Source organism: Penaeus japonicus, unplaced genomic scaffold (genome assembly GCF_977035675.1).
Source record: "Penaeus japonicus unplaced genomic scaffold, GWHDUDI00000001_assembly GWHDUDI00000021, whole genome shotgun sequence".
Taxonomy (NCBI): Eukaryota; Metazoa; Arthropoda; class Malacostraca; order Decapoda; family Penaeidae; genus Penaeus; species Penaeus japonicus.
This window is the reverse complement of record NW_028234423.1, coordinates 10,298,109-10,320,608: the sequence shown is the minus strand read 5'-3', so window position 1 is coordinate 10,320,608 and position 22,500 is coordinate 10,298,109. Positions and strand designations below refer to the sequence as shown.

The window sequence follows — 22,500 nt, the reverse complement described above, 5'->3', positions numbered from 1 at the left end:
GAGACAAGAAAAATAGGAAATAAGAGAGCAAGACCCAAACAGAATCCGAGGAGAATGGCAGACGAGAGAGAAAGCGAAGAGATCTCGCTTGAAATGGTGGGATTGGAAAGGCCGAGAGACACGCGGCAGCAAATAACAAGGGAAGATGAACCGCACTTCCCACAACCCGCCCCTCCCTCCCCCGAGGTGGTCGCCAGATTTGGATGGTCATGCTCTCTCTCTCTCTCTCTTTTCACTCTATCTCTCTTCCTTCCACTCCCTTCTACTCCCCTTCCCTCTCCCCCTCCCACTCCCTCTCCGTCTCCGTATCCCTCTCTTTCCCTCCCCTCTACTACTCTCACTCCTTTCCGCCCTCCCTCACTTCCTTCCTTCCTTCCTTCCTTCCTTCCTTCCTTCCTTCCTTCTCCCCTTCCCTCTCTATCTCCCTCTCCCTCTCCCTCCCTGTCTCTCTCCCCTCTCCCACCATCCTTCCTTCCCTCCCTTCCTCCCCCTCCCTTCCTCCCCCTCCCTCCCCCCTCCCTCCCTCCCTCCCTCCCTCCCTTCCACTCCCCTTTTCTCTCCCCCAGCTCGCCCTCTATCCTCTGCTATTTGTGCACACCAGTTACAAAAAGGGCATATATTTCCATCCCCTTTTCCACCAGCTATGTAAAATGGCATGCAGAGACTTGACGGGCATAGGGGAAAGAGGGGGGCATCAACGCAGGCCGATAAAGGAGGGAGGCAGCAGGGGGCCAAGGGACTAGACAAAGCGATTTACTTGACTTGACCGAGTCTGCCGTGCGGAGGGTGGGCGTGGCGGCGTCGGTAAGGTCGCTAAGTGTGATTTTCAAGGTGTTCCCAAGGTCCATGACACACCTACGGCTCCGCGTTGGCACCGTGCCCGCTCGCTCAAGCCTCGGCGATGGCGGTGGCGTTCGGGGTGGGGATGGGGTGGGGGTCGTGTGTGCAAAATATCTGAGAGAGAAGAGGAGAGGAAGAAGGAAAGGAGAATGGGCGTTAAGGAGGAAAACTATCATAGCGGATTAGGGGGAATGAAGGATTGAAGGAGAGATGGACAGATAGACAGACATGTGTCGGGGCAGTGTGCTGTTAAAATAGTGATATAACAAGAGAGAAAAATATTAAAAAAAACCCAAGATGTAATATCGCATCTAGATACCTGCTTCAGGCCATTCTTAATGTGTTAGTTCACCTCCTACTTTATTGAAAGGTGTTGCTTGCAAACATGTTGCAGCATAAGGCTCCTCCGTCGTCCTTCGCAAGCCTGCTGACAGGACACGGATCAATTACAATATAGTGGACTATTGTATGTATATAATCACAAACTAAATCTTACCAGATCTCTCTCTCTCTCTCTCTTTCTCTCTCTCTCTCTCTCTCTCTCTCTCTCTCTCTCTCTCTCTCTCTCTCTCTCTCTCTCTCTCTCTCTCTCTCTCTCTCACGTTCTCTCTCTCTCTCTCCTTCTCTCTCTCTCTCTCTCTCTCTCTTCTCTCTCTCTCTCTCTCTCTCTCTCTCTCTCTCTCTCTCTCTCTCTCTCTCTCTCTCTCTCTCTCTCTCTCTCTCTCTCTCTCTCTCTCTCTCTCCTCTCTTCTCTCTTCTCTTTTCTCTCTTCTCTCTTCCCTCTCCTCTCTCTCTTCTCTCTCTCTCTCTCTCTCTCTCTCTCTCTCTCTCTCAGGACTCTTCTCTCTCTCTCTCTTTTCCTCTTCTCTCTCTCTCTCTCTCTCTCTCTCTCTCTCTCTCTCTCTTTCTCTCTTTCCTCCTCTTCGCTCTCTCTTCTTCTTTCCCTTCCTCCTCTTCTCTCTCTTTTTCTCTCTCTCTCTCTCTCTCTCTCTCTCCTCTCTCTCTTCTCTTTCTCTCTCTCTCCCTCTCTCTTCTCTCTCTCTCTCTTTCTCTCTCTCTCTCTCTCTCTCTCTTTCCTCTCTCTCCTCTCTCTCTCTCTCTCCTCTCTCTCCTCTCTCTCTCTCTCCTCTCTCTCTCTCTCTCCTCTCTCTCTCTCTCCCTCTCCTCCTCTCTCTCTCTCTCTCTCTCTCTCTCTCTCTCTCTCTCTCTCTCTCTCTCTCTCTCTCTCTCTCTCTCTCTCTCTCTCTCTCTCTCTCTCTCTCTCTCTCTCTCTCTCTCTCTCTCTCTCTCTCTCCCCCTATCTACCCTCGCTCCCCTCCCTTCCTCCCTTCCTTCCTCCCACTCTCTCCCTTCTGTATTTGGCTTTTACCTTCCCCATTGTACTCTTTCATCTCTTTATTAATATATTCTCCCCAGTGGTGTGCACAGGCACGATTTCTTTTGGTTTTGATCTTTTTTAATCGACTTGGCTCTGGAGTGAATCACCGCTCAAGCACGCAGGCTCAAAGCGGCTCGAAGGCAGGGCGATGTAGGGCAACAGGTCTGCTTCGGAAGCACGGTCTCCTGCTCTTGCGTCTGGGCGGGCCAGGGCGGGCTCGCACGAAACATCTGGCGGAGGCGGTGGAGGAGGCGCGGCCGAGGAGTCAGACCTGGTGGACGAAGGGGAGAAACTCGGTCAAGGGAGTAAGAAGGAGAAAGAAAAGGAAAACAAAGAAGAGAAAACGAGAGATACATGTTAAAGAGAGGAAGCAAAGGGAGATACAGAAGAGAGATGATGCGAAAATGAAATGAAGCGAATTAAGTAAGAACTGAAAGCGAGAGAGAAGCATGGGAGTGACTCAAACCTCTCATGGTGCCGGGACGCCCTTCTAGCGGGGCTGGCCTGGCACTAGGCCTATCGTGGCATCTGGAGGAAGGAAGTGATAAGGCGGATGCGGGCGCTGCTAATCGCACAAGACGGCTCTTTGGCTTTGTTTTTTCTTCCGTTTTTGCTTTGCCTGTTTGCTCGTATGATGGTCGTCTTTAAGATGATCTTTATTCCGCCAGAGCGGTCTCGTTTGGTGGGAGGGAGAAGGGAGGCTGATGGAGAGGCATGCATGCCTACATACGTAATACATACATGCGTGTATAGATATAGTACATACATATATACTACATAAATAATTACGAACACGCGTACATACACATACATACCCTACCTACCTACATGTATACATGCATACATACCTACATACATACATACATACATACATACATACATACATACATATATGCATACATACATATTTACATACATGTATACATATATACATAAATATATGCATACATACATACCTACCTACATACATACATACATACATACATACATATATGCATACATACATATTTACATACATACATACATATATACATAAATATATGCATACATACATACATACATACATACATACATACATACATACATACATATCTTAGAAACACACGCTCTCTCTCTCTTACAGTCAACCTTTTTCCTGTGTTTTAACAGTTGCATTTATTTTCCAGGTGAGTGCGCGTGCGGAAGCGAAGGAGCGCCGCGTAAAATGTGAGTCTTGTCGACCCTAGGAACACGGACCTCTTTTTTGCCTCTTATTCCTCACACTTATCGTCTCTCTTATTCCTCTCTCTTAGATGACATCGTCTTGCCCAATGTTTTTTGTTATTTTCTCCCTTCGTCTTCCTCCATTCCCAATATCTATCCACCCTCTTCCCCCCACCCCCCCTCTTTCCTAATCCGCCCCCTCTCTCTTCCTTCCTCTGTTGCGACCGCCACCGATTGGCCGGAAAGGAGATCCCCGAGTTCGCTCCTTTTATCGATTTCTTGCTTTTCCTCTGTTTTCTCTCTCTCCTCTCTCTCCTTTCTCTCTGTTCTTCCTCTCTTATCTCTTTTCTCTCCTGTCTACTCTCCTCAATCTCATCTCATTTCATCTCTCTCCTGTCTCTTACCTCTCTCTCTCTCTCTCTCTTACCTCTCTCTCTCTCTCTCTCTCTCTCTCTCTTACCTCTCTCTCTCTCTCTCTCTCTCTCTCTCTCTCTCTCTCTCTCTCTCTCTCTCTCTTCTCTCTCTCTCTCTCTCTCTCTCTCTCTCTCTCTCTCTCTCTCTCTCTCTCTCTCTCTCTCTCTCTCTCTCTCTCTCTCTCTCTCTCTCTCTCTCTCTCTCTCTTACCTCTCTCTCTCTCTCTCTTACCTCTCTCTCTCTCTCTCTTACCTCTCTCTCTCTCTCTCTCTCGTACCTCTCTCTCTCTCTCTCTCTCCTCTCTCCTCTCTCTCTCTCTATCTCGCCTCTCCTCTCTCTCTCTCTCTCTCTCTCTCTCTCTCTCCTCTCATCTCTTTCTCCTACGGTCGATCTCTCTCAGACCCTCTCTCTCCTCTCTCCTCTCTCTCTCTCCTCTCCTCTCTCTCTCTCCTTAATAAATATAACCTCTTCTCATCTCTCTCTCTCTCCTCTCTCTCTCTCTCATTACCTCTCTCTCTCTCTTACTTAACAAACCAAACCTCTCTCTCACTCTCCGCTCTCTCTCTCTCTCCCTCTCTCTCCTCTCCTTCTCTCTCTACCCTCTCTCTCATCGCTCTCCTCCTGCTCTCTCTCAAAAATCCTCTCTCTCTCCTCTCTAGCGGTCGGCTGCTAGCTCTCCTCTCCTCGAGCTCTTGCCCTCTCTCACGTGCTCCTCTTACATTCGTCCTCTCGTCGTGCTCTCTCTCTCCTCTCTCTCTCTCTCCTCTCTCTCTCTCTCTCTCAGCAAATCTCTCCTCTCTCTCTCTCTCATCCCCAGTGCCTTCTCTCTTGCACTCTTGCGCTCTCTCTCGAGACACCTCGACACGCGGTTCGGTCTCGGATCTCTCCTCTCTCTCTCTCTCTCTCGTAGGTGCTCTCTCTCTCACTCATCTCCTCTCTCTCCTCTTACCTCTCACTCTCTCCTCTCTCTCCTCTCAAGAAACCTCCTCTTATAAAAAAACCTCTCTCAAAAGTCTCTCTCTCTTACCTCTCTCTCTCTCTTACCTCTCTCTCTCTTACCTCTCTCTCTTCTCCTCGTCGCTCTCTCCTCCTCTCTCTCTCTCCTCTCTCATCGGGCGTCTCTTAATTAACCTCTCTCTCTCTCGCCGCGCTCTCTCTCTCATCTCTCTCCTCTCTCTCTCTCTCTCTCTCTCATCTTAACCCTCCTCTCTCTCTCTCCGCCTTCTCTTTTAACCTCTCTCTCTTCTCTCTCTCTCTCTCTCTCTCTCTCCTCTTCTCCTTCTCTTATAACCTCTCTCTCATCTCTCTCTCTCTCTTCCATCCTCTCTCGTCTAGTCATCTCTCTCTCTCTCATCTCCTCTCTCTCTCCTCTCTTCTCCTCTCTCTCTCTCTTCTCTCTCTCTCTCTATTCTCTCTCATCTCTCTCTCTCTCTCTCCTCTTATAAATTACCTCTCTCTCTCTCTCTCTCTCTTACACCTCTCTCTCTCTCTCCACTCCCTCCTCTCCTCATCTCTCTTTCTCTATAATCTCTCTCTCCTCTCCTCAAGCGCGGCCTCTCTCTCTCTCTCTCTCTCTCTCTCTCTCTCTCTCTCTCTCTCTCTCCCTCTCTCCCTCCCTCCCTCCCTCCCTCCCTCCCTCCCTCCCTCTCTCCTCGTTGCCACCTTCCTTCCGCCCGTCCCCTTCCGCGGCAGCTGAAGAGGCCGCGTCCCGGTCGCACTTGGATGCCGTTGTTAGGGAGATCTGGTCGCGCCTCACGCTGGCCCTGCGTCGCCCTCCCTCGCCCTCCCTCGCCCTCCTTCGCCTTCCCTGCCTCCCCTTCGGTGCAGGTGGACGAACATCCATGAATCGAGGCTAGATATACACTTCTGTTTTACATAAATACAATACACGCACGGGCACACACATACACGCACACGCATCACGCACACTTATGCGCGCACATGCACACGCACACGCACACGCACACGCACACGCACACGCACACGCACACGCACACGCACACGCACACGCACACGCACACGCACACCCCCACACACACACACACACACACACACACACACACACACACACACACACACACACACACACACACACACACACACACACACACACACACACACACACACACACACACACACACACACACACACACACATACACACACACATTACGAATAGGGAAGAACAGAGAAAGGCTCAGGCAAGAGTAGCTGCTGTGCGTCTGGGTTAGTGTTAATCTGACTGGGTTATTAATTAATTTGGGGTTAGAACAGCGAAGAGATCAGACGCCGTAGACGCCGTCGACCGAGGGCGCCCCTCGTGTGCCTCGACTGAGGAAGGTCGACTCGAGAGAGTATTTAAAGATGGAATCAGCTGTAAAAACAGTCGGGGCTCCAAGTACAGGGCCCTGCGAAAAGATAACCTGTGTCTGCTTAAACAAAGACTCGTAAGTATGTGCGTGGAAAAAGCGCGAGCGCCAAAGGGGAGCCAGCTGGCGGCGACCAAGGTTGCCGCGGCAAAAACAAGCCACCTGCCGCAGCCGATGCCCTCGCCGCCGCCGCAGCCGCCGTTGACCCTCCGCTCTCGAGCATCAGGGGCGCTCCTCTCGCTCGGCGATGCGCCCGTCCCGCCCACGCTACCTACGCCGCCCCCTCGTCTACCGTTTCGTCTTTCCCCCGAGTCTTCTCCGTTATTCCTCCTCCTCCTCCTCCTCCTCCTCCTCCTCCTCCTCCTCCTCCTCCTCCTCGTCCTTCTCCTCCTCCTCCTCGTCCTCCTCGTCCTCCTCGTCCTGCACCTCCTCCACCTTCTCCTCCACCACCACCTTCACCTTCACCTTCACCTTCACCTTCACCTTCACCTTCACCTTCTCCACCCATATCCAACCCCTATCTCTATCTCTATCTCTATCTCTATGCCTATGCCTATGCCTATGCCTATCAACACCTACCCCAACATCTGCACCTATCTTTCCCCTACCCCTATCCCTATTCTTACCCCTATCCCTACCCTTACCCCTATCCCTACCCCTTTCTCTATCTCTACCCTTACCCCTATCCCTACCCCTGTCTCTATCTCTACCCTTACCCCTATCCCTACCCCTACCCCTATCCCTATCCCTACCCCTACTCCTATCCCTATCCTTTTCCTTATCTCCATATACAGTTATACCTATCCTCCCCCCCCCTGCTGCTTCTCTTTTCATCCTTCTCTTCTTTTAATGTTCCTGTAAACAACGACAATGGTTGTGGCTAATTCCCCCAGGGTATGAAGACTACTCTTGCTACAAGAATAAGACATCCCTAACTACTGGTCCTCCTCTCCTCATCCCCTCATCTTCACATTAGTCCTCCTCCTCCTCCTCCTCCTCCTCCGCTTCAACCTCCTCCTCTTCCTTTTCGTCCATTTTTTCGTCTTCGCCCTCCTTCCACTCTCCTATCCGCCTCCCCTTCCTTCTTGTCAGGAAGTGATGCCTGTTGCACTCTGCGACCCCCCTCCCCCCCACTCTTCCCGTGTCCCCCCTCCACCCGAGTCTCCTCCTCGTCCTCCCTCTCCATCAGATTCGCGGCCTTTAATCGATACGAGAAGAGCGTGTAGTGAAAACTTGATTGCTCACAACTAGCATAGTTCTACCTCTTGCTTTCCCCCGTCTCACCCTCTCTGCCCCCCTCCCCCCCTCCTTCTCCCCTTGCCCTTCCGCATCATACTCATACCTCCTCCCTTTTCTCTTTCTGTTCCTCCTCCTTATTCACATTTTCCTCTCTTTTCTCCTCCTTCTTCTCCTACTTCTCTCTCTCCTTCTTCTAATCCTCCTCCTCCTCCTCCTCCTCCTCCTCCTCCTCCTCCTCCTCCTCCTCCTCCTTTTCTTCCTCCTCCTTCTTTTCCTCCTCCCCTCCCCCCCCTTCCCCCACCACCATCCACCATCCTTCCCTTATTCTCTCCCCTCCCCCCCCCCCCCCCTCCTGCTCTCCTCCTTTACTCCATTCGTGACGTGCCTTGTCGGGGCTTGACACTATCGCCTTTATCGCCTTGCCTTGCTCTCTCTTCCTTTTTCTTCTCCCCCCTCCCCTTCCTGCTCCAACTGCTCTTCCTCCTCAATCTCCTTTCTATACCTCCTCTCCCTCCCTCCCTTACATGCTTCTCCTCCTCCTCCCTCCCCTTCCTGCTCCTCCTCCTTCCTGCACTTCGTTCTTCCCTTGTTTAATATTTACCTCAACTATCCTAAACATCCCCTCCCCCTACGCAATACCAGACCCCAATACCCCCACCCCTTCTATACCCCACCCCACCCCACCACCACCCCACTTCGTTCTTTTTCCCTTGCCCCACCCCCCCCACCCCACCACCACCCCACCCCACCAACACCCCTAACCCCACCCCCATCCCCTTCTCCAACCCCTCTGTACTGTGTCCTCCTGTGTGTGTGTGTGTGTGTGTGTGTGTACACACTGTGTGTGTGTGTGTGTGTGTGTGTGTTGTGTCTGGTGGCTGTGTGTGCGGTGTGTCCCTGTGGTCCTGTGTGTGCTTGCATACATACATATACATACACATATAACATAAACATACACATACATAAATACATAGAATAAAATGTGGGGGGGTACATACATACAATACATACATACATATTAACATACATATATACATAAACATACTATATGTATAGTATATATAGTGTATATAGATATATGTATTTATATTATGTATATATATTAGTATGACTATATATTTATATATATATATACACATATACATGATTCTATTAATATATAATACACACACACACATATATATATACATATTTTAATATATATATATATATATATATATTATATGAGTTCGCATACACATACATATATAGCGACTCATACATTATGGATACATATATATGGATACATGTATATATGTATAAACTATGTGTATATGATACTATGTAATATATATATATATAATACTATATATATACTAATCCATATTTGTATATATAAATATATGATTTTAGTATAATCCATATAATATGTATCCAGATATTATAAGCGTATATATATATAGTTGATTAAATAATATATATATATTTATATATATATATATATATTTGAATATATATAATAGTATATATACTATAACGATGTATATATATATATATCCATATATATATATATATTATGTATTGCCCATATATATATATAATAATATATAATATATATAGAATGGATACAATGTATATATATATATATTAATATACTATATATACATTTGATATATATATATATATATTAATATATATATGGATATAATATATATGGTATAATATATCATATAAATTGTTATATATATATATACCATTTAGATATATATATGCTTATTATATATATAAATATTACTATATATATATATATATATATATATATCATATAATTGATATCATATATAATAATATATATATATATATATATATATATATAAAATATAGGAATATATATGTATATATATTAACTAATCTATATATATTTTGTATATATAATGTATATATGTATTATATATATATATATATATATATATGTATATATATGATATATATATATATCATATATATATAAATATATCTATAATATATATATATTATATGATATAGGATATATATATGTATATATATACTATATTATGTATAATATCATATATAATATACTATATATATATATTATATAACAATATGGATATTTGTATATATATAGATATTTTATTTTTTTATAAATATATATATGTATATATATATATATATATCTTTTGTATATATCGATATATATATATGTTTAAATATACATGATATATATTATATATATGGATATATTTTATATGGATATATTTTGTAAATATACATTAATATGGGATAATTTACTATATATATATATATGGATATATTTATATAAATATATAATATATACCCGTACACAAATATATATATTAATTATGGTATATATAAATATATATATCATAATATGATATATATATTATATATATATGACACACATATATAATACTACATATATATACATATACATATACATATACAGACACATGTATATTACACAGTACAACACAATACACGCATATCACAACACACACTCACACCACACACTGATTAATACTACACACACACACATATATATATTATATATATTAATATATATATATATATATGGAATATATAGATATATAAACATGATATATATATAATATATATATACTATATATACTGATATATATCCATATGTATGTATATATATACTGGATATATATATATATATATTTAAAATATATATATATATATATATAATACATACTGGAGATCATATATATTTATAATTTATATATGATAAATATATATATCCATATATATGGATTACATATATATATGAGATATATATATATAATTAATTTTTTATATATATTTATATATATATATAGAGTTACTAGATATATATGATATGAATATATATAGAAGATATATAGATATATATGAATATATAATATATATATATATAGTATATAGATACTATATATATATATATATAATATGGATACATAATATTAATATAAATTTATATATATATACATCATATCACTGTTAATACTATATATTTATATATATATGTATTTATATATATATATAATATATAGATATATCTATATATAATATATAATATATTAATAACTAAATATTAAGTATTTTCTTATAGTATATACCTCTAGTACAATGATATCGAATGATATTTAATCCGATATATATGGATACATATATATATATATATATATAGTATATATATATATAATATATATATGGATAGATGCAATATATATATATATCGATATATTCTTGCTCTTTCCTTCGGAGATCCTTGGGTTCCTTCCGTAGGTTATAAGAAGGGGGGCGGTGGTCTCAACTTCCTCAACGTAACGTTCCGTTACGAGGAGGCTGGGTCTCTCTCTCGCTCTCTCTCATCCTCTTCAATCTCTCCTCATCAATCTCTTACTCTCTCTCTTCTCTCAATCTTCTCTCTCTCTCTTGTCTCTCTGGCTGGCTCTCTGTCTCTCTGTCACTCTGTCTCTCTGTCTACTCTTCCACCTTCTCTTTCTCTCTACTCTCATCTCTCATCTCTCTCTCTCTACTCCTCGTTCTCTCTCATCTTACCCTCACCCTACTCTCTCTGTCTCATCTCTCTCTCACCATCTCTCTGTTCTCTCATCTCTCTCTCGACTCTCTCTTCCTCCCATCTCTCTCTTCTCTCTCTCCCTCTTTCTCTCTTATTCCTCTCTTCTCTCTCTCTCTCTCCTTAATCTCGTCTCTCCTCTCTCTTCTTCTCTCATCATCCTCTCTCAGTCTCTCCTCTCTCTCATCTCCTCTCCTCACATCTCCTCTCATATCTCTCCTCCTCTCATTCTCATCACTCACACTCTCCTCTCTCTCTCTGTCTCTCTCCCTTTCTCTGTCTACTCTCTCTCGTCTCTCTCTCTCTGTCTCCTGTTCTCACCCCTCTCATCTCTCATGTCACCTTCCTCTCTGTCTCTCTGTCAACTCTGTCTCTCTTTCCCCTCTCTTTCTCTCTGACACTCCTTCTCTTCTCTCTCCTCTCTTCTCTCTCTCTAACTCTCTCATCTCCTTCTCTTCTCACTTTCTCTTTGCTCTCTCTCTTCTCTCTCATCTCTCTCTACATTCTCTCATCTCTACCATACCTCAATCTCATCTCTCTCTCTGCACCCTGTCTCCTCATCTCTCTCTCTCTTTCTCTTCCTCCTTCTCTTCTCTCTCTTCTCTCTGTCCGCTTCAGGTCTTCTCGGATCTCTGCTCTCACCTCTCTATCCCTTTCTTCTCTCTCGTGCTCTCTCTACCGCAATCCTCTCCAACTCCTCTCTCCTACTACTCTCCATCCCCTCTTCTCTCTCTCTTCTCTCTCTCATCTCTCTCTCTCGTTCTCCCTCTAGCTCTCTCTCTCCTCTCTCATCTCCCTCCCTCGCGCGATCCCCCCCCCTCCCATACCCTCCCTCCCTTCCCTCCCTTTCTCTCTCTCTCTCTCTTTCCTTCTTCCTCTCTCTCTCTCTCATCTCGTCGCACTCTCACTATCACTCTCACCTCCCTTACACTCTCTCTCTCTCGCTCTCATCTCATCTCACTCTTTCTCTCTCTCGCCTTTCCTCTTTCTGCCTTTCATACCTCTCTCTCTCCCTTCTACTCTCTCTCATCTCTCATCTCTCATCGCTCTCTCTCCGTCATAATCATCTCGTTTATTTCAATCATCATCCGCTCTCTCTCGCTCCACTAACGGTTCATCTCTTCTCCCATTCTTTCTTCTCAACTCTCTCTCTCCTTCTCCACTCTCTCTCTCCTCTCTCTCTTCTCATCCTAATCTCTCTCCTCTCATCTCATCTCTCGTCTCTCCTCATCCTCTCCCTCCTCCCTCACCTTCTCTTTCTTCTCTCTCAGCTCTACTCTCATCTCATTGTTCTCTCCTCTCTCATCACACATCTCTTTCTCTCCTCTTCTCTCTCAAATCTCATCTCAATCTCTCTCTCATCTCATCTCTCTCTCTCACCGACTAACCTTCTCTCTTCTCTCTCCCTCTCTCTCTCTCTCATCTCCTCTCTCTCTCTCTCACATCTCCCTCTCTCTCTCTCTCTCTCCTCCCCTTCTCGCTCTCATCTTTAACATCTCTTTCTCTCTTTCTCTCTCTCTTTCTTCTCTCTCTCTCTTCTCGCTCTCTCCTCTCTCCCCCTCTCTCCCTCCCTCCCTCCCTCCCTCCCTCCACCCTCCCTCTCTCCTCGTTGCCACCTTCTTCCAGCCGTTCCCCTTCCGCGGCAGCTGATGAGGCCGCGTCCCGTCGCACTTGATGCCGTTGTTAGGAGATCTGTCGCAGCCTAAGCGGGGGGGGCCCGGCGTCGCCCTCCCTCGCCCTCGCCTCGCCCTCCTCGCCTGTCCCCTGCTCTGCCCTTCGGTGCCACGTGGACGACATGCCATGAATCGCGGCTAATATACACGTCTGTTTTAACAGAAATACAAAAATCCCACGCACAACACAATTCACGCACACGCATCACGCACCTTATGCGCGCACATGCAACATGCACACGCACACGCAACACCCACGCCACACGCACACCACTCGCACTCGCACACCACACGCACACGCTCACACGCTACACGCACACACTCACACACACACACACCACACACCACACACACCACACACACACACACCAAACACACAAACACACACATGCACACCACACACACACATCACACACACGACACACACACACTCACACACACATACACACACACATTACGAATAGGAAGTAACAGAGAAAGTCTCAGGCAAGTGTAACTGCTGTGCGTCTGGGTTAGTGTAATCTTCTGTTATTAATGAATTATGGGTTAGAACACGAAGGAGATCAGACGCCGTAGACGCCGTCGACCGAGGCGCCCCTCGTGTGCCTCGACTGATACATAGCGAGGTCGACTCGAGAAAGTATTTAAAAAATGGAATCAGCTGTTTTAAACAGTCGGGGCTTCAAAGTACAGGGCCCTGCGAAAAGATAACCGGGAACGTTTCTTTACTCGTAATATGTGCGTGGAAAAACGCGTCGCGCAAACAGGAGCCTGCGTCACTCACCATGAATGGGGCAGCTTTGAGGAACGCTGTTCACGACAGATCCGGCCATAAATTGAGCCAGTTTTAGAGGTTGTTGCGGGGGGTTGTCTGGGGAGGGGTGTGGGTTTTGGGTGCTGGGGGTGGGGGGTTGGGGGTGAGGGTGGGGTAGTGGGGGGGTGGGGGGGGTGGAGGGGGGATTGGGTGGGGGGTGGGGGCGGCGGTGGGCCCACGAGGAAATGCGGCCGGGTAAACCGCGAGCGTCTTCCCGGGCGCGCATCTCGGCTCTACATGCGACCGGCCCGCCCACCTACCTACCCGCCCCCTCTCTACCGGGCAGGCCTGTACCCCGAGTCTTCTGCACGTTGTTTCCTCCTCCTCTCCTCCTTCGCCTCCTCCTCCTCCTCCCGCCTCCTACCCAAGAACACCTCCTCGTCCTCCTCCTCGTCGCCTCGTCCACGTCTGCAACCGACGCATCCGGCACCTCCACCACCACCTTCACCTTCACCTCACCTTCACCTCTCACCTGCACCGTCAACGGCTCCTCCCTATCCAACCCCTAATCGTCTATCTCTATCTCGATCGCTATCCTAGCCTATCCTATGCCTAGCACACCTACCCCCCAAAATCTTGCACCCATACTTTTCCCCTAACCCTATCCCTACCCTTACCCCTATCCTTGCCCTTACCCCTATCCCTACCCCTTTCTCTAGCTCTACCCTTACCCCTATCCCTACCCCTGTCGCGATCTCTTCTCTTACCCCTATCCCTACCCCTCCCCCTTTCCCTCTCCCTCCCCCCACCCCTATCCCCCCCCTTTTCCTTATCGCCATTAAAGGTAACCTATCCGCCCCCCCCCCTGCTGCGTCTCTTTTCACTTCTCTTCGGTAATGTTCCTGGTAACATCGACAATGGTTGTGGCTATAGCCCCCCAGATGAAACTTCACTCTTGCTACAGAATAAACATCCCAACTAATCCGCCTCGCCTCCTCCCTACAGCTTCACTTTTGTCTGCCTCCTCCTCCTCCTCCTCCGCCGCGTCAACTCCTCCTCTTCCTTTTCGTCCATTTTTTCGTCTTCGCCCTCCTTCCACTCTCCTATCCGCCTCCCCTTCCTTCTTGTCAGGAAGTGATGCCTGTTGCACTCTGCGACCCCCCTCCCCCCCACTCTTCCCGTGTCCCCCTTCCACCCGAGTCTCCTCCTCGTCCTCCCTCTCCATCAGATTCGCGGCCTTTAATCGATACGAGAAGAGCGTGTAGTGAAAACTTGATTGCTCACAACTAGCAATAGTTCTTCCGCGGGGCGGGAGCACCCGTTCTCAACCCTCTCTCACCCCGCCCCCCCTCCTTCCCCCTTGCCCCTTTCCGCATCAGACTCAGACCTACTCCCTTTTCTCTTTCGTGCCCCGCCCTTATCACTTTTTCCTCTCGTGCCTCCGCCTTCCTTCTTCTCCTACTTCTCTCTCTCCTTCTTCTAATCCTCCTCCTCCTCCTCCTCCCCCTCCTCCCCCCCCTCCTCCTCCTCCCCCTCCTTTTCTTCCTCCTCCTTCTTTTCCTCCCCCCCCCCCCCCCTTCCCCCACCACCTTCCCCCCTCCTTCCCTTATTCTCTCCCCTCCCCCCCCCCCCTGCTCTCCTCCTTTACTCCATTCGTGACGTGCCTTGTCGGGGGAACCCCCCTTTTGACACTATCGCCTTATACGCCTTGCCCCTTTCTCTCTCTTCCTTTCGTCTTCCCCCTACCCCTTCCTGCCTCTACTCCTCTTCCCCTCAATCTCCTTTCTATACCTCCGCTCCCTCCCGCCCTTACATGCTTCTCCTCCCCCTCCCTCCCCTTTCTGCTCCTCCTCCTTCCTGCTCTCGGGCTTCCTTGCCCCTCCACCCCCCCCACCCCACTAACCCCACCCGCAGCCCCCAACCCCCTTCCCCTCCCCCCCCCTCCCCTCCCCTCTGCAGTGTCTCCCTGTGTGTGTGTGTGTGTGTGTGTGTGTGTGTGTGTGTGTGTGTGTGTGTGTGTGTGTGTGTGTGTGTGTGTGTCTGTGTGTCTGTGTGTGCGTGCATACATACATATACATACACATATACATAAACATACACATACATAAATACATACATACATACATACATACATACATACATATATACATACATATATACATACATATATATGTATATATATGTATAGAATGTTATTATGTTATTTATAATTTATTATAATTAATATATTAATGTATATATATATATACTATATATATAATAGTTATATAATATACACACACTAACTATATATATAATCTATATATATATATATATATATTTTTATATATAATATACATATATATGAACATATATAGGATACATATATATTGATACTTTATATGGATATATATATAAATATTTTTTTATAAATATATATATATTATATATATTTTTATATAATCCATATATATGCAGCCATAGATATTATGGTATATATATATATTTTTAATATTTAATATATATATATATATATAGAAATATATATATATATATATATATATTATATGTACCAGATAATAATATATATAGATATATATATATATATGAATATATATATATATATAAAAAATATATATACAATGTATCCATAATATATATATAATATCAATTAATATATAAATATGGATACATAAAGTATAGATAGATATAATATATATATATATATGGATATATAAAGAAATGTATATATATTTATATGATTTATATATAGTGTAATATATATAAATATGGTATATATATATATATATGGATATATATATGTAGAATATATATAATTATGTATATATAAAAATATATATATGGATATATATATATATATATTTTTATATATATAAAAATAAATAATGAATATAATACATATGGGATAGATATATATATATATATATATATATAGATATATTTATATGTATATATTATCTGTATATATAGTAATATATATGTATATTTAAGTATATATATTTGTATATATATGTATATAAAATATTTTATATAAATATGGATAAATGTATATATATATGGATATGATATATATATATTGATATTATAACTAAATATACTATATATATAATATATATATATATATGGATATATATAAAATATAATGAATCTATCTATATAAATGTATATAATATATATATAGAAAAATATGTGAGTCGGTGAGAGAGACTATGGAATGCGTCTCAGAGATGTAATATATGTTTGTCAAATTCTACTAATCAAGTCAGATATATATATATGGATCTTATATATATATAATGGATATATGATATCTATATATAAATATGGCTATATATAATATATTTATCTATATATATAAAAATATATAATATATATGATATATATATATATAGCTTATATGGATATATATATATATATAATATTTGGATAAATATATAATATATATATATATATATATATATATATAAATATCAGGAATATATATTATAATATGGATCTATCATATGTGGATATATATATATGTATATAAATATAAAAATATATATAATTAATAATATGGATATTATATATAAAAGGATATATGGATATATATATATAGTTCGGGGTAGCGAGTGGTGTAATGGTAGGGCCTGGGTGGGTAGAACATGCGGATTGTATAGTATATATGAGATATATATATATATATATATATATATATATATATATATATAGATATGGAATATATATTTGGATATATAATAGGATATATATTATATATATATAGTATATGGATTATATATATGATAATATATATATGGATATATATATATATATAAAATAAAATAGATAATAATATATATAGAGATATATTGACAGTTTGTTAGATTGATTGATAGATGTAGTAGATAGTGATATTTACGGCGTAGAGGGACTCTCATAGGTATATGTATAATATATTTGTATATTGACATTATTTGTTATTTATATTTTTTATATAGATAAGTTTAGTTGGATATATATATATATATATAATATTAGTTATATAGATATATATATATATCCCTTTTTTTTTGTTGTGGCTGTTAGTTTTCCCGCTCGTACTGAATCGTATGTTTTGAACGATAAAGAATTGTTAGATTATCATATTTTGGGTATATTTCAGAAAATCGCATATATAGAAACTCTGATCATGTCTCGAGGATAGGTCTGGGCTCGTGCCTTCGGAGATCCTTGGGGTGCCTTCAGAGGATTAGAAGGGGGGGGGTTCGCTACTTCTCAACGTACAGGATGTTCGTTCCGTTACAGGAGCTGGGCCGCTCTCTCTCTCTCTCTTCATCTCTCTCGTCTCACCCATCTCTCTCATCTCGCTCTCTCTCCGGTTCTCTCTCTCTCTCTGTCTCTCTGTCTCTCTGTGCCTCTGTCTCTCTGTCTCTCGTCTCGCCTCCCTTCTCGTTATCTCTCTCTCTCTCTCCTCTCTCTCTTCTCTCTCTCTTTCCGCTTCTCTCTCTTCTATATCTCTCTCTCTCCCCCTCTCTCTCTCTCTCTCTCTCTCTCTCTCTCGTCTCTCTCGTCTCTCTCTCTCTCTCTCTCTCACTTTCTCTTATCCGCTCTCTTTCTCACTCTCTCAGTCTCTCTCTCGATCCTCCTCCACTGCGCCCAAGCTCCCACCTCTCGACTCGGTCTCGCTCCCCTCTTATTTGCCTTCATCCCCTCCTATAGCCTTCGTCTTCTCTTCACACCTCATCATTCCAACTCTCGCTCTTCTTTCGGTTCTCGCACACTCTCAACTCCGCTCTCTCATTCGGTGCTACCATCGCGTCTACAATATCTCTCCCTCTGGCCATACCACCCGTAGCGTATTGGCTTCCTCATTTTCTTCCAACACTCTTCCATATCTCTCGCGCGCGCTCTCCCTCTCTCTCTCTTTCTCTCACTCTCTCTCTCTCTTCTCACTCCTCTCCTCCCTCTCCTCTCTTCCTCTCCTCTCGTCTCCTCTCTCTCTTCCTCACTCTCTCTCTCTACTCTCTCTCATCTCGCTCTGTCCTCTCTCCTTGTCTCTGTCTCTCTCGTCGCTCTCTCTCTCTCTTCTCTCTGCCTCTCCGCTCTCTCTGTCCTCTCGGCTCTCTTTCTCTCGGTCTCTCCTCCCCGGCGCTGGCGTCTCTTCTCCTCTCGTCTCGGTGCTCCGTCTCTCTCTCCTCTCTTCTCTCTCTCTCTCTCTCGCTCTCCTTTTCTTGTCTCCTCTCTCTTTCTCTCTCTCTCTCTCTCTCTCTCTCTCTCTCCTTCTCTCGCGTTCTCTCTGTCTCTCTCTCTCTCTCTCTCTCTCGATCTCTCTCCCCCTCTCTCTCTCTCTCTGTCTCTCTCCCCCTTTCCCCTCTCTCTCTATCTCTCTCTCTCTCGCTCTCTCCCCCTCTCTCTCTCTCTCTCGCTCTCTCTCCTCTCTCGCTCTCTCACTCCTCCCTCCCGCCCTCCCCGCCCTCCTCCCCCCCTCCCTCCCTCTCGCTCAGGCATATTCTCTCTCGCTTCTCTATTTCCTCTTTCTCTCCTCTCGCTCTCTCTCTCACGCTCACTCTCACTCCACATCTCGCACTCTCTCTCTCGTCTCCAACCGGTTCGCTTCTCTCTCTCTCCGTCTCCTCTCAGCCTTTCTCTTTTTTCTTTCTCTCTCGCTCTCGCTTGCTCTCTCTCTTGCTCTCTCTCTCTCTCTCTCATCTCTCTCTCTCTCTCTCTCCATTTCTCTCTCTCTCTCCTCTCTCTCGCGATCGTGGTACACGTGAGTGTTCTCTCTCTCTCTCTCTTCTCTCTCTCTCTTCTCTCTCTCTCGTTCTCTCTTTCTTCTCTCTCTCTCTCTCTCCTCATCTCTCCTCCGGTGGTGGGGGTGGTGGGGGGGTGGGTGAGGTGGGTGGGTGGGGGGGCGGGGTGGTGGGGGGCGCCCTTTCTCTGGCTTTCTCGCTCTCTCTCTCTCTCTCTTCCTCTCTCTCTCTCTCTTTCGCCCTCTCGCTCTCTCGCCTCTCTCGCTCTCTCTCTCTCCTCTCCTCGTCTCTCTCTCTCTCTCTCTTCCCCCGTTGCTCCTCCCATCTCTCATCTCTCTCTCTCTCTCTCCTCTCTCTCGGCTCTCTCTCTCCTCTTTCCTCTCCTCTCTTCGCTCGCTCCTCTCTCTCCTCTCTCTCTTCTCTCTAGCTGTTTTCTCGCTTGCTCTCTTTCTCGTCTCTCTGTTCCTCTCTCTCTCTCGCTCTCTCTCTCTCTTCTCTCTCTCGCCTCTCTCTCCTCTCTCTCTCTCTCCCCTCTCCTCTCTCTCTCATCTGCTCTCTCTCTCTCTTTATAGTATATATATATATATATATATATATATATATATATATATTTTTTATATATATACACAAGATATATATACATACACACATTTTTTATTATGATATATGGAAATAATGTAATATATATATGTGTGTTTGCCGTGTGTGTGTGTGTGTGTGTATATATATCATATATATATGATATGTTTTTTTTTTTTTTTTTATATATATGTATATTTATGTGTGAAATATAATATATTCATAATATATATATATATATAAAAATATATATAATATATATATAATTTATTATATATATATATATATGTATCTAATGTATATAGAATGTATATATATATTATATTATATATATTTTATATAAATGTTTTTTTATTGTGTTTTTTTTTTTTTTTTTTATTTTATTTTTTTTATTTTATACAAAAACCAGAAAAAAATTTAAGAAAAAATTTTTATAAAATTTTTTTTAATATATATATATATATATAAAAATACATATATACAAAAAAAAAATATACCAAAAAATAATACAAAAATATTCCCCCCCCTCCCCCCCCTCCCCCCCCCCCCCCCCCCCCTCTTCTTCCCCCTTTCCCACCCCGCAAGATGACTCCCTCCGATGGGGTGAAAGTGCGGGAGAGACCATCCCTATTTTTTTCCCGGGACTGGGGCGAGGGGATTGCGAAAGGGGGGGAATAGGGAAAAGGGGGGGGGAAAAAGAATAGGGGAGGAGGACGAGAAGTTTTTCTTTCATCTTCCTTTTTTTTTCCGGGTTTTAAAAACCCCCCCTCCTAATTTTTTCATCTCTCTTTTTTTCTCTCTCTCTCTCCCCCTTTTCTCTCTCCTCCCCTTCTCTCTCTCTCCCCTCTCTCTCTCTCTTCCCCTCTCTCTTTTCTCTCCCTTTTCCTCTCTCTCCTCTTTCCTCCTTTTTCTCTCGCTTTCTCTCTCTCTCTCTCTCTCTCCCTCTCTCTCTCCCCTCCTTCTCTCTCCCCTCTTATCTCTTTCTCCTTTTTTCTTTCTTCTCCCTCCTTTTTCTCTCTCTTCTTTCCCCCTTCACCCCCCCCCATCTTTTCCCCCCTCTCTCTCTCTCTCTCCTCTCTCTTTCTCCCCTCTCTCTCTCCCCTCTCTCTCTTCTCTCCCCCCTTCTCTCTCATCTCCACTTCTCTCCTTCTCTTCCTTCTCTCTCTCTTTTCTCTTTCTCTTTTCCCCCCTCCTTTTCCTCTCTCTTTCTCCTTTTCTTTCTCCCTCTCCCCTTTCTCTTTTCTCTCTCTCTCTCTTTCCCCCCCTCCTCTCTCTTCCTTATCCTCTCTTCTCTTCTCTCTCCTTTTTTTTCTCCTCTCCTTTTTTTCTCTCTCCCTCTTTCTTTTTCTCTCCTCTCTTTTCTCTCTCCCCTCTCCTCCCCCCTCCCCCCCCCTCCCTCCCTCCCCCCCTCCCTCCCTCTCTTTTTCCACTTTCCCCTTCCCGGCCCCGGGGCCCTTTACTCTCCCCCCTTTTCCCCCCCCTCCCCTCCTCTTCCTTCCCCCCCTCCCCTCCCCTTTCCCTTCCCCCCCCCTCTCTCCCCCACCTTTCCCCACTCTCCCCCTCCGTTCCCCACTCTCCCCTTTCCTCCCTCCCTCCATTCCACCTCCCTCTCATTTCTTTATCTCTCTCTCCTCTCACTCTATGGAGAGGGTAGGGGTATCGGGTAGGGTAGCGTATGGATAGAGGGAATAAGAGGTTGGAATAGGGGGTAGGGGTAGGGGTAGGGGTTAGGGTTGGGGTTGGGGGTTTTTTCCCCCGGATCTGTTTTCTACCCTTGGGCGAATAGATATTCCAGGGCCCTTGCAAAAGCGAGGGGAAAGACGGGCGTGTCTGTGGGGTGCGTTTTTGGGGCGGCGCATCGGGTTGTGAAATGCGCTATTGTGTGCGGGGGGTTTGGGGGGCTTTTTGGGGGCGGTCTTGGGGCGTGTGAGTGTGCGGTGAGGTCGTGGCCCTGGCGTGTGGGTGGGTGTGTGGGGGGTGTGTGTGTGTGTGGGGGTGGGTGTGTGTGTGGGTGTGTGGGTGGGGGTGGGTGTGGGTGGGGTGAAGAGAGAGAAGAGAGAGGAGAGGGAGAGAGAGAGAGGAGAGAAGAGGAGAGAGGGGTGTGTGTGTGATATTTATGTTATGCGTGGGGTCCTCCAAAAACCCCCCTAGTTGGGAACTGTGATGTACGCCCGTTCCCCCGCCCTGGGGCCCGGCCCCCCATTCTCTCCCATTCTCTCCTCTTTCTCGCATCGCTCTCTCTTTTGCTCTCTTTTCGCTCTCTCTCGCCTCTCTCTCCCTCCTTTTCCCCTCCCTCTCTCTCTCTCTCCTCTCCTCTCTCTCTCCTCCCCTCTCTCTCCCCTCCTCTCTCTCTCTCCTCCTCTCCCCCTCCTTCCCCTTTCCCCTCTTTCCCCTCTTTCCTTTCCTCTCTTCTCCTCTTCCCCTCTTTCCATCTTCTCCTCTTCCCCTCTTTCCATCTTCCCCTCTTCCCCTCTTCCCCTCTTCCCCTCTTCCCCTCTTCCCCTCTTCCCCTCTTCCCCTCTTCCCCTCTTCCCCTCTTCCCCTCTTCCCCTCTTCCCCTCTTCCCCTCTTCCCCTCTTCCCCTCTTCCTCTCTTCCCCTCTTCCCTTCTTCCTCTCTTCCTCTCTTCCCCTCTTCCTCTCTTCCCCTCTTCCTCTCTTCCTCTCTTCCTCTCTTCATCTCTTCCTCTCTTCCTCTCTTTTTCACCTCCCCCTCTCTCCCTC

The 22,500-nt window shown here is 44.7% G+C and overlaps 2 protein-coding genes across 51 annotated transcripts in view; one reads left to right on the top strand and one right to left on the bottom strand.

The window, feature by feature from the left end:
- LOC122255487 (scribble planar cell polarity protein) overlaps positions 1–22,500 on the top strand; it is a 247,701-nt gene that overhangs the window by 82,337 nt on the left and 142,864 nt on the right. The window lies entirely within an intron of this gene.
- LOC147469443 (uncharacterized) overlaps positions 17,637–22,500 on the bottom strand; it is a gene marked incomplete at its 5' end in the record, with an annotated part of 5,137 nt that continues 273 nt past the window's right edge. Inside the window, 2 exons of the mRNA XM_086548566.1 lie at positions 17,637–17,688; positions 19,091–19,164. Coding sequence (XP_086404692.1) covers positions 17,637–17,688; positions 19,091–19,164 — 126 coding nt within the window. The remainder of the gene's footprint in view (positions 17,689–19,090; positions 19,165–22,500) is intronic.